The sequence below is a fragment of the Pseudomassariella vexata genome (assembly GCF_002105095.1).
Source record: "Pseudomassariella vexata strain CBS 129021 chromosome Unknown BCR38scaffold_17, whole genome shotgun sequence".
NCBI lineage: Eukaryota > Fungi > Ascomycota > Sordariomycetes > Amphisphaeriales > Pseudomassariaceae > Pseudomassariella > Pseudomassariella vexata.
The window spans coordinates 250572-262198 of record NW_024467972.1 but is presented as its reverse complement, the minus strand read 5'-3'; the positions used below and the strand labels follow the sequence as shown (position 1 = coordinate 262198).

Below are 11627 nucleotides of genomic sequence, written 5' to 3'. Positions count from 1 at the left end.
TAGCGGTACAACATTGTAAAGAAGTATCAATACTAATAAAAGTTTCCGAAATTTCCATATTCCCATACCTTTGTTTATTAATCCTAGTATCTATTAGGGTGTATTGTCTATTTTATCTTCTGCATGTGAAGTACATTGATGCAGTCCAGGTTACTCACTACAAGCTCAATTGGAAAGCAGGTCGATGGCGATGCAGCATGTCGTTCAGCGCATCGGAGAACCAACAAAACGGGAAATATTCTCAATTTATTCAATATAACATAAACACTCAAGTTTGGTGTAGGTGCTTGACAGGACCTCGTCTTCATACCTTACCATGATTTATGTTTCACAGCCACAGATGTGGGCTGGCCCATAACAGATATAGGCTACTTTTTGTACAATCGGGACTAAGTTGCTATACCTCAGCTCCATTCAATATTTCGCAACTTTATGTAATTGTTTTCAAAGACTGCACAAGTTGAGCCATGATATTTACTTTATTTGAAAATGTGTAATTTTCCAAGGCTCACCAACCCCACTATGTGGAGTCAAATTCAGTCAATCTATGTACAAGCCAATGCCAGGTCCAAGCAGACAGCCGGCAGTTACGATGCACTCGCTCCCTTCATGAGTTCCGGTATCTGTTGAACGCCTTTATCCATTGCCTATTCCCTGTGCTGAGCATGTACTGAGCCGGACGCTTCCATGCCAGTCATTTATCGTTATTTCGTACCTTCATGTTGGTGGAAAGAAAAAGTAAACCTCGAAAGGATCCCGCAGCTTACTACAACTTGGCGGTGAATCAATTCTCAGCTTGGATGGCCTTGACAATTTCCACGACCTTGGGGAACAGCTTGTCGGACTCCTGTAGACCACAGACCTTCTTCACAACCTCATGCGCGTCGTTGTTCGACATGATCTGAGCAAGCTCAGCACTCTCGTTATCGTCCTTTACGTCTTGGAAGCGAAAGCACTTGTCAGCGGCTGCCAACAAGGCAGTAACATCCTGACCCTTCTCGGCCAACTCGAAAGCCGGGGAGATGAAACGCTCCTTCCGACCGAGTTTGCGCAAGGGCGCACGACCAACTCGCTCAACGGCGTCAGCCAAGTGGGGATTGCTGATTCTCAGGATGATCTTCTGCTTGTACTTCTCCTGCTCCTCAGCCGAAATGCCATGCTTCTCGACAATGAGTCTGCTTGTCTCCGTAAGAGCCTGGTTGACCTGAGCCTTGATGGTCTTGTCGCGCAGGGCGTCGTCTACGGTCTTCTTGTTCATATGGTAACCCCAGTAGGCAGCAGTAGCATGCCCGGTGTTGACCGTGAAGAGCTTGCGCTCGATGTAAGGCAGCAAGTTGTCAACCCACTTGATGCCGTCGATAGAGGGCGGCTCGTCAGCAAAGGGAGTCTTGTCGACGACCCATTCATAGAACTTCTCAAGAGTGACGTTGAGACCAGCGTTGGCATCTTGTGCGGGGACAATGCGATCGATGGCAGAGTTGGCATATGCAGCTCTCTCCTCGTGCGAGGCAAGGCGATCCACGGGGGTGTTCTTGGCATCCTTGATGAAACCAGCGAGATTGTCGGTGGCGCCAATCATGTTTTCGCAGGCGATGACGGCAAGGGGCTTCAGGTCGGATGATCGCTTGTCAATTCCCTTGGCGATGGGAGGGGCAATGAATTTCAAGATGTTGGGGCCAACTGAGCAGGTGACCACATCGGCGGTCGCGATTTCCTCAATCAACTCGGCCTCTTGCGTTCTCGAATTGAGGGCGCGATAGTTGGTGATAGTCTTGGTGTCCGTGCCATCAGCGCCGACCTCGATGACCTTGTAAGAGGGGGTGTTATTGAGCGAGTCAACAAGAGCATCAACGACATCGGCGAAGACAACTTCATAGCCCGACTCATGGAGGAAGCAGGCGACGAAACCACGGCCAATGTTGCCTGAGCCGAAGTGAACAGCCTTCTTGCCCATGTTGACGGTGTAGGTAGTGATTGGTTCCGGGAAGGCGTGGGCAATGGGTGGACTGGTGGGACTATTCGTGAAAGAGTGGACGAGCGTTTTGATGAAGGCTGGTCTACGTCCAAAAGTCTATTGAGAAAATGTTGGTTTTGTGGTTGAAAAAGACTTTTTGTTGTACAGAAGACGGGGGAACGGGTTACTTTATATTAATGCCGTGAAAGGAAACCACGAGAGTCTTGGTCTGACGAAGTGTGTTAGGTGGGGCAAGAGCAGGAAACGGCCGATAGTTGGTTGGTTGAACATACAACGGCAGGTGTGCCCATGCGAGGAGTGGATGTGGATGTCATTCAACACAGCCCGCTTGTTTTTCAACTTGGCATCAAAACGGACTTGAAACTGGAGGCAACAGCGAATTACGGCCATAAACGCCAGTGTGACAATCGGAAATCTTGAGATGTAAGTGAGGTGGGGCCCAACCCCATTGGCCGATTGCCCGAATACGTTCCTTCCTGCTCCTATCCTTAAGTTACTGGCCACTTGCTACACAACGACAGTGTTGGTTAACCCCACGTGAGCTTCTACAAGCCATTGAACTCATTGTTTTGGGTCCGTGAGAATTTGGCTTATTTTCCACCCTCGGCAGTACAATCTACCATGTCTGCTCACTCCAGCAAGTACTGTCTCCTGCCATCTGCGGCTTTTCAGCCATTGGATGTCAGCCTGCTGCGACATGGATGGGAGAGTGGGTCTTCCTTCCGTCTTTCCATCAGCTCATAGGATATCACGAAACGGACCGGTTCTCCCTGCATTCACAGATCAGTTTGGCGCCAGCTGCACCCCTCCATGTGCTCGTCTAGTACTCGCAATTAATCAACACCGACTTTTTGCATCTACCCTTCCAGCTAGGGCTGTCCTGTTATAATTATGAAAGAGATCGACTGGTGGCTATGTCGAGCGTCCCAATCTGTAGCCCAGTCCTGAAGATCAGCGGCATGTCTAGTCCACGCGAAAGACTTTCTTGCCTACCAGTCGCGATTCTGTATGCAGAGCCTCAGGTCAAGCCAATATCAAGTCGATTTCTGCTCGCAACTATTTTCGTACCAACAAGCTACGTCTGTGTCTTTTTTTCTGGGAATGGTCGCTTGGCTGTATGTGGATATAACCCCAGATACGTTGGCCCTTGTTCCCAAAAAGTCTGGGGACGGCATCGTCCTCTGGCCACCTCCACAAAGCTTTTCGCAATCCCTGTATGTCCGTTAGTCCGTTTGGGCAACTCGCAGACTTTTGGCACTATGCTTTGCGAGCTTTGCGCAAGCCATGTAATAGATGCTGCAACGCCATCACATATGAGCTAAGGCCTGGGGGAGGATACGACACTAGGATTAGGTGAGGCCATCGTCGTCGGGCAATGCAGGAGACCGTCAAGCTCCACTTCATGGCGCAGTCACCTGGGCAATATGAGGCGGCAAGGCGGAAGCCCACAAGTGGAATTCAAGCTTGCCTTCTGAGAAGACGAGCCAAGTACACCATATCGGTAAACCCGGTCGATCCATTTCGTAGATGGGCATGTTCTCATGGCGTTTTAACTTTCCGTGATGCTTCAACGGGCTCGGTGCCTGACAATCATTGCACCAAACTGGCCATTTTAGGGTGCTGGCCGACTGTTTCGCAAAGTAACAGACCGGGCCTCGTCAAAGGACAACGGGAACCTCATGATTGCATGCCGATGACATCACTTTTCTTCCTGCTGGAATCCCACTCTGAAGACGTCAGCCATTCCAACATTCAGCTCACCCCTTTGGCCAAAAGCAGGATTCATTGGACTATTGCAACATTTGACACTTAACCGTACCTGCGTGTTTTTGGTCGGTCGGGTTCCATTGGGAAATCTCAACCTGTCTTCATTGAAATAGTTTTACTAGACATCACAGAGAGCGACAACTATCAGGAGATGTGCAAACAAGTACGTCATAGGTCACTCGTCCCATTTTGGTATCATCCGATCGTGAACTCTCATGTTCCAAGCCGATGGGAATTGATGTGACCTTTGTGGGTTTATTAAGTCCCTACGCAAAACTCATCCAATCAAAGAGGTATGATCGGGCTCTCTCGCTTCCAGGGTCCAGGTGTTATGACGAAACGGCAATGGCTTGATACCAAGATGAAACGGTACATTACTCAATTTACAATTTCCTCCGTTTTGCGCGATCGATCATCGGTGAACGTCAGCCCCACCCCCTCATTCTTCGGGTATCCACGTATCAAGAATACTGGGGATTTCCAGTTCTTTCTATCGAAACATGGGTGGACCTCGACTGGATACTGGCATGAACACGAAACATTCTTGAGGACGAAGCGGTCAGGTCAGGACAGGATTGATGGGAGGAGGCTTGTCGGAATGCTGTTTCGACAATGGCATTTGCTTCACCCTCTACCTGGTGGTTTGGACAGCTTGGACAGTTTGGACAAGGAACGGAGCAGTTTGCAAGTCGCCCCTTGTACTTACAGCTCCGCCTATGGCCTAGGCCTTGTTCATATATCGTTGTGACAACGCCCACTCCCGTCTCGGTTTGCATCAGCTCCAGAGAGGCTAGATAAGGATTAACTCGTATATGTGGCCTTCTCTCTCTATGTCATGAATCATTTGTGAAGCGATCATGGCCCTGCTATGAAGATGTCGACACTGCAGATTTGCCACTCTGCTTGCAACACCTGCACAGAATTTCACGCAGCCGTCGTACAGATCACTAATCTAATGCGAAATAATATACGCGAGCCATGATGCAAGGAACCGTTTTTACCGGCTGCCGTAAGCCTTCCTGAGCAGTATCGTGAGTCGCAATTGACTCCAGCCTCTGCCCACGATGATGATAATAACCCGATCACCCGACTTGGTGGTCCAGTCATCCACCGAGGTTCCTCCACTCGGTCGCATATGATTGTTGCTGCTCCACATATCCAGCTAATGAAGCGCATGCGGTTGGCCTCCTATCTCACGACGCGACATGTTAGTGACACCATTGGACAGGCTGGTGTGGAATAATGCCTCGGTCATCACGATGCCTCGCCGTGAACGTGTCTGGCGTTACTGCCTGCAACGTTCGCCACTGGTGTTTTGCGGGCTTTACTGGGGCTTCTCAACCTCGGGCAAAGGGGTCATTCGAATGCGAGATTTGGCAGCGACGCCACCCACTGCTCTCTGAGCTTACCGGGATACTCAAGAACCCTCCGCTTAGTGTCGTCTACTTTGGCGATATTCCGGTGGAGCCACTTTGCAAAGTAGTCGGCTGTCGCGGGCCGGTTCACGTCAATATATGCTCTCGACTGGCAGTAAGAAACCGCGAGGTACATTCATTGTGCATTGTGCTTTTGTCGCCTTCCAAATCGGCAGCCAAATTCAGCCGAAATGGGTGTCTGAGATTCGGAACTTGACCATCTATTACCACCCCAAGGCGCTTCCTCCTTCCAAACGTGTCACCTCGAACCTCGCTGATGCCGATGGCTTTGCCAAGACACCGGCTCATGCGGACTTCGGCGCCAGTCTCCGGCTATACCACTCCCAAGTGGGGCCGAGTTGACCTGAGCGGCTACTGCTCAAGCGATACTAACTTTTTGAATGCTCTGAGTATCGATGTCTCGGGGTAGAATCACAAAGTCTCTCTTCCTGCGGCTTTGGCGTTGATGGATGATTGCGGGAGGCCTCAGCTTTGGGGCGCGGGGCGCATCGTGGAGTCGATGGATATCGCTGGAGTCGGGGAACGCTACTTTTAGGTACTACACTGCTCCTATCATACATGACTCGTTATCAAAGGCCGAAGCACATTTGAGGCATCACTGCATGTGCGATTTTGACCTTATCAGCAACTACTTCCTCCTGCGATTGATCGACGTCACGCTGTTGCAGGTATGTGTTGGTAATGGGTCAACCCCATTACTCTGCATCGTCGAGGAGCTTCTAGGCTTTTGATAGCCGGTTTGACGGTGTGGAAGCCCACCGCCATGAGTCCCAAGCATCTCCGGTTTCTAGTCTCTTCCTCTTTCCTTATCTGCTCTTCTTCTGTCGACTTGGAAACTTTTGTGGAATAGCGTTCTATTCCGGTGAGACATTCCATTAGTAAGATAGCCTTGGAGAAGGTAGCATATATCACCAAGGGCTCACCAACTCAGGAGGTATTGCTGAAAAGTATGCTATCTCGATCGCTACGCTATGCCCCAGAAGGCAATAGCATTTGCCAAGCAGAGTTCATGTCCCAGATTATTCACTGCTTTGATAATGTTGTGGCAGAAGCGCTTCGCTATTCTTCTCTCGAGAGGTATTCCACATAGCGTTAGCAAGTTTTCTGATGACTGTATCAAAAAACATACTGCCGCTCGCCGGCCGGAATAGGTTCGCGCTGGCTTTCACCACAGCGGCGTGGACAGGATTGGACTAATCCGGGTGAGAATGACTGTCCCGCCCTTCGTATGTTTTTTCTGAAATCTCGTTTATAATACTGTCCTGTGGAAGCCTATGGCTTATGAAGACAGTAGGTGCGAAGACCTGAGGTAAAGCGGGCCAAACTACGCAGTCTTACATACAAGTATAACCCTGTACTGCGAATTCGTATCTTCCGTAACCATCGTTTTTCCCCTCGCACTATCAGCTTTCTGAACTTAACAAGGAGGTTAAGTTCAATATCGGTGTAGGGCTGTAGATTCTTTAGTAGGACGCCCAACTTGACTAAATTATTTCCCCTCACTTTCGTAGTGGGCATGTATGGTCTCTATAACCGCCGCCGGATTCGAAACGACTATGCTTGTCGCCGACCCAGACATCAATCAGTCTGTGTTACAGCGGCTTATGTACCAGCCAAGCTTAGGACCACTAAGCTAAGCGGGAATCCTTCGTCTGTTGTAACGGCGAGAATTTGTAAATCGAATTCTCTCTGGAGTTACTGATGGTGTTGGGCGTTTAGCCTCATTTGATGAATCTGAAATATGAAACAAGTATCGGATTCCAACTATTGGGAGCTGTATTAGTACCACGAAGGTGCGTGAGAGACCAATCCAAAGTTGGCCGAGGGTCCCTAAATACTTCAAGCCGTGCCTGCCTGCCTCGTACCCCTCCGTACTTGAGGCTGCAGCTTCCTAGAACAAGTGAGTTATCCAAGAGGTTGACCCTCACTGTTCCTAGGTGACATGGAAAAATCAATAATCGGCTTCGGGGTAGTAAGGTGACTGTTGTCTCTAGTGACCACCCTGCCCTGTACTGACTTAGGGAAAGGGTTTTTGAGTGTTGCTTTCGGTTTTAAGATGAATTATGAAAGCATGTTCTCGAGGTTATTTAGGGATCTGTGTAGGTAGTCACTCTCTTGGGAAGTGAAAGAGAGAGAAAAGCAAGCGGCCAAGCAAGTAGCAATTGATTTCATTCCCTTGTTAAGACTCTAGTTTTCATGCAGGTGTTGTCAACTTCATTGTCCAAGAAGATCGTCCTGCTTGGGACGCCCTCTGTTCGCTCAATGCCATCTCTGTAAAAACGGACCTAGCTTGGTATGCCTACACCACGAGACACTAAGAGGGACGAGAAAATATTTTAAGGGGGCCCGAGGCTTTGAATGTCGTTGAAGAGGTGCTGGTTCAATTTGTATTAAAGTGTATAGGCGCGTGTTGTGTTGAACTACTTCACTTTAGAGATGCTGGGTATAGCATGCAACTTGGGTCCAGGGATCGTTACAACTATCGACTCAACAAACATTACCAATTCCTTGTTAGGCCTCAAAGTCGAAAGTGACTGATCGAACTACTCCTATAGGCCCGAGGACCTGTCGACCACAGCGTTTGTTTTAGAAAGTCAACATACTCTGCTCAAGTGGAAAATAATGCAGAAAACATTGTGTCTGACACTAGCCACTTTGGTATGTGACGCGTGGCTTGTGCAATGCTGAGATTTGGAAGTATCAATGCCCAAGATATTCAAGGGCTCTTACCATGGCCACGCAGTTCTATACAAATACCCTTGGCTCGCTCCATCTCAGCCGACAGATCTACACCCCATATCCAATCACATCTGTGTATCACATTCTGCTCGATCGCTTCTAGGTCATCGCCATACAACTCAAGATCATAAATCATCCCTGCGTCCCTACTAGTCGTAACCAGTTTCTGCATCCGAGGCCGTCTCACTTCGTCGTACGCTTTGAACGCGTAGTCCAGATCCTGTGCATCCCCAATACCCCCAATCAGACTGCTGAGAATATATGCATCCTCAATCACCATGCCTGCACCTGACCCTTCATGTGGAGAGGTCGCATGCGCAGCATCGCCGAGGAGACAGACGCGTCCGCTGCAGTACGTTCGAGCTGGTGGATGGTCGAACAACGCCCAGACGTTGGGGTTCTCCAGAGCCGTGAGTATAGTCTTCCGGCCCCATGTCGAGTAATCGGCGAGGACTTGTTCCTGGGAAGCTGGCAGGACCCACTTAGGATTTGTCCAAGAGTCTCGGCTACAGAATGCCACAACTAGAAAGGTCAGCAATAAGATACAAAATAGCGTGTTACCTATACTCACTGTTCAACGTACTGCCCAGCTGTATCGGATAAGTGAGGATATGTCCATGGTATCCCATGTACAACTGACTATTCCTCGCCTCGTCCTCGCCCAGGACTTCAATCGCCTTCTCCATGGGTACCAGGCCCCTATACGCACATTTTCCAGTGAAAGTGGCTTTAGACGCAGGTCCCAGAATCAACTCTCTGGTTCGAGACTTGATACCATCACACCCCACAACCGCACTGTGCCGAGCATTTGTCCCATCAGCAAACTGAAGCACCACATCCCCTGAAGTCTCGGTAATGTCAACTAATTTCTTCCTAAACTGTGCAACAGAGTCCGGAACCAGTCTCACAAGCTCATCCAGGAAATGCGCCCGATGACAAGCTCCCCTCAGCTCCGGCAGGCCAGGAACATCAAATATTTCATCTCCCACCCTGAGGCATCTATCCCCCTTTTGCCATATCATTCCATTTTCATTAGCGTTCTTGAAGTCACCCACTCGGACCGTGTACAGGACGTCCTGCATCTTCGCGTGCGGATTGTTAGTCCTGCACCGGAGAAAACCCTCTTTGATCCTGTGGTCGATAAGGCCCATCGCCCTTACCCCATTGGGGCTCATTCCTAACCCCGCACCAACTTCCCCGAACTGAGATGCTGACTCGTAGATTGTGAAGGGGACATTATGTTTTAGTAGGCCGATGGCGAGGGTGAGACCACCGATACCGCCGCCGATAATAGCGATGCTGAAGGGCTTGGGTGAGGTTACCATGACGGTGAAACGAAATACGCCGTAGACTGACGCAGGATTGACCTGGAGTGTCAAGGTAGCGTGATGAAATAGGTGAGTGAGAGTGAAGGGATGTATCGACTAGGGTGAGCACATCCAGTATATGACTAATGACTAATTCAGGTGCAACCGTTGCATTATTGAGCTGGACGGGAAGGGCAAATACGCCCATATATCGGGTTGCTTAGCTAGAATTTATATATAGTTGTGGAGTCCAGTCATCGTACTGAGCCCATCAGAGATATATTGGATTGTGGGCAAATGGTCTTGTATTGAAAGTGTCATGAACTCTGGAGAGTCCAGAGAGAAGTAAAGGGCGGCCATAAGGGCCTTATATAGTCAGAAATGACTGATGCCTGCCCCACAGCCAGGACTTATGTGGTTCAATGGGTAGAGGTCATATTGACCCATACTTCGTACGGTTTGCGGCTTTACTTTTCTCCTTTTGACTTGGCAGTCTTGACAGAGTAGCCTTGAAGGTCCAACAAGATACGTACTATAAAATTCGCTCGTTTGTTATGCAATGTAACATAAAATGCAGCATACTGTCTTGGCAATCCGTCTTTCCAGCCAAAATGTCCTTTATTTCGACCGTTCCACTATTTATGATGCCGCGATAACGTCACCCACAGGTCATTGCCCCACACGGGTCTTTGCCCAACTTTTCAAGAAATCTTGACTTTCCATCTTTACTTATACAATTCTTCCCTTCCACAACATGGCACGCAAATCTAGTGAAGCTAATCTTCAATTAGCCATCCAAACCAAACGACGCGATCCTCACCTAAGTTGGAACAAGCTTGGTAAAATCTTCAAAGTCGACCACAAGACGTTGAAGCGCCGTTACGAAGGCGTACAACCATTACACATTACTAACATGTCCAAACGGAAAATGACCGAAGCCGAAGAGAATACGATTACCCGACGCGTAATTGAGCTAGATTCGCGAACTTTTCCTCCCCGGCTTCGATACGTTGAAGAAATGGCGAATATCCTCCGACGCAACCGCGACGCGTCACCTGTCAGAGAACAGAATGCCATAGGCACCAGTGGGTGTCAGGACACTGAACGCAGGACACCGGCGGGCCGCCGGAGGGGTGTTTCGGACAAAAGACTCCCGAATCATGATTACAATCTATGTGAAGCTTTAGGATGACGAGAGTCAAGATCCTTGGCATCGCCGACCCTGCTGTTATGCCGGGTCCAAGCGGCGGCCTAGCTATTTATATAAGGACCATCTCGAAGTAGGATAGGGAAGGAGTTGTCAGAGCCACAAGTGTCATCCGAGGCGGGCCGGCTCCCACCAGGTAGGAAGCCGTTTGTGGCGGCTAGAGAGCCGCTTGTGGCGAATGAGAGCCGTTGAAGCCGTTTGCAGCGGATAGGGAATCGCTTGGTTGCAGATAAGGAGCCGCTGTCCAAGATATTGGCCGAAGTCGGAGGAACACAGACATACGGAAGCAAACATCCAGAATCCAAGAGAGAACCTCGGCTGGCTATAAGTAAGGAGTCGAGACGAAGGAAGATAGAGAGGGCAGAGATCAATGCATCACCGTGGGCACCCCTACCTGAGACCGCCAGTGACCACCCGGTATTACGTAGGAGGGACGCCCGTTACTCCCCATCACTCTGTACTATTGCCTTCGGCCTAGCCGTACCCTGACATCACCCGTCGGCAAGAACTGGGCCTCGAGCTTCGTACGGCGACAACCAGACCTCCGGACGCGTTTAAATCGTCGAATCGATTACTAGCGGGTATTCTGCGAAGATCCTGTTGCGTATCGCGGTTATTTTAAGCGTGTTGCGGACACAATAGCGAAGCACAGCATCCAGCCGGAGGATATCTACAACTTTGACGAGACGGGCTTTTTAATGGGCATGATCTCAACCGGCATGATCGTTACGAGTACCGAAAGACATGGAAGGCCTAGGCAAGCCCAGCAACGCAATAGGGAATGGGTTACTGTCATTCAGGCGGCCAATTCCCAAGGCTGGGCGGTGCCGCCGTACATCATCTTCGCGGCCAAAGTTCACCTCGCTTCGTGGTATCGCGACACCACATTACCGGGCAATTGGGTCGTTGATCTATCCCACAACGGATGGAAAACGAATGATATTGGTCTCAGCTGGGTAGCTCACTTCGATCTGCACACACGCGATCGTACGAAGGGTGCCAAACGCCTCCTGATCCTTGACGGTCACGAAAGCCATCACTCGATGGATTTCGAACAACACTGCAAGGACCATGGCATCATTACCCTTCCTGTGCCTGCCCATTCGTCCCATAAGCTCAGCCTCTCGACTTGGTGCCTTTTAGTGTTTTGAAACGGGCGTACGGTGTGTTTGTTGAGGGTTTGATGCGACGGCATC

General features: G+C 49.7%; 3 protein-coding genes across 3 annotated transcripts; 1 reads left to right on the top strand and 2 right to left on the bottom strand.

The window, feature by feature from the left end:
* Positions 1-441: 441 nt before the first annotated feature.
* BCR38DRAFT_76184 (mannitol-1-phosphate 5-dehydrogenase) lies at positions 442-2332 on the bottom strand. Its single transcript, XM_040865616.1, has 2 exons — positions 716-2332; positions 442-654 (listed from the first exon to the last, which is right to left on the bottom strand). Exon 1 carries the CDS (start codon positions 1952-1954, stop codon positions 785-787), a length of 1170 nt encoding a protein of 389 aa, XP_040711121.1. The 5' UTR covers positions 1955-2332; the 3' UTR covers positions 442-654; positions 716-784.
* Positions 2333-3813: 1481 nt separating this feature from the next.
* Positions 3814-4756, top strand: BCR38DRAFT_447989 (uncharacterized protein). Its single transcript, XM_040861192.1, has one exon. The coding sequence runs from the start codon at positions 4038-4040 to the stop codon at positions 4488-4490; it is 453 nt and encodes a 150-aa protein (XP_040711120.1). The 5' UTR covers positions 3814-4037; the 3' UTR covers positions 4491-4756.
* Positions 4757-7816: 3060 nt separating this feature from the next.
* BCR38DRAFT_447987 (salicylate hydroxylase-like protein) lies at positions 7817-9527 on the bottom strand. Its single transcript, XM_040861191.1, has 2 exons — positions 8489-9527; positions 7817-8439 (listed from the first exon to the last, which is right to left on the bottom strand). The coding sequence occupies exons 1-2, from the start codon at positions 9240-9242 to the stop codon at positions 7895-7897; spliced, it is 1299 nt and encodes a 432-aa protein (XP_040711119.1). The 5' UTR covers positions 9243-9527; the 3' UTR covers positions 7817-7894.
* Positions 9528-11627: the final 2100 nt, after the last annotated feature.

What these genes read in the sequence shown, in the direction of transcription:
- BCR38DRAFT_76184 (XM_040865616.1), bottom strand. Translation starts at nt 1,954, where the DNA reads ATGGGCAAGAAGGCTGTTCACTTCGGCTCAGGCAACATTGGCCGTGGT.
- BCR38DRAFT_447989 (XM_040861192.1), top strand. Translation starts at nt 4,038, where the DNA reads ATGATCGGGCTCTCTCGCTTCCAGGGTCCAGGTGTTATGACGAAACGG.
- BCR38DRAFT_447987 (XM_040861191.1), bottom strand. Translation starts at nt 9,242, where the DNA reads ATGGTAACCTCACCCAAGCCCTTCAGCATCGCTATTATCGGCGGCGGT. An exon ending in GCTGGGCAGTACGTTGAACA is followed by an intron (nt 8,440 to 8,488) that starts GTGAGTATAGGT and finishes TGACCTTTCTAG; the next exon opens with TTGTGGCATTCTGTAGCCGA.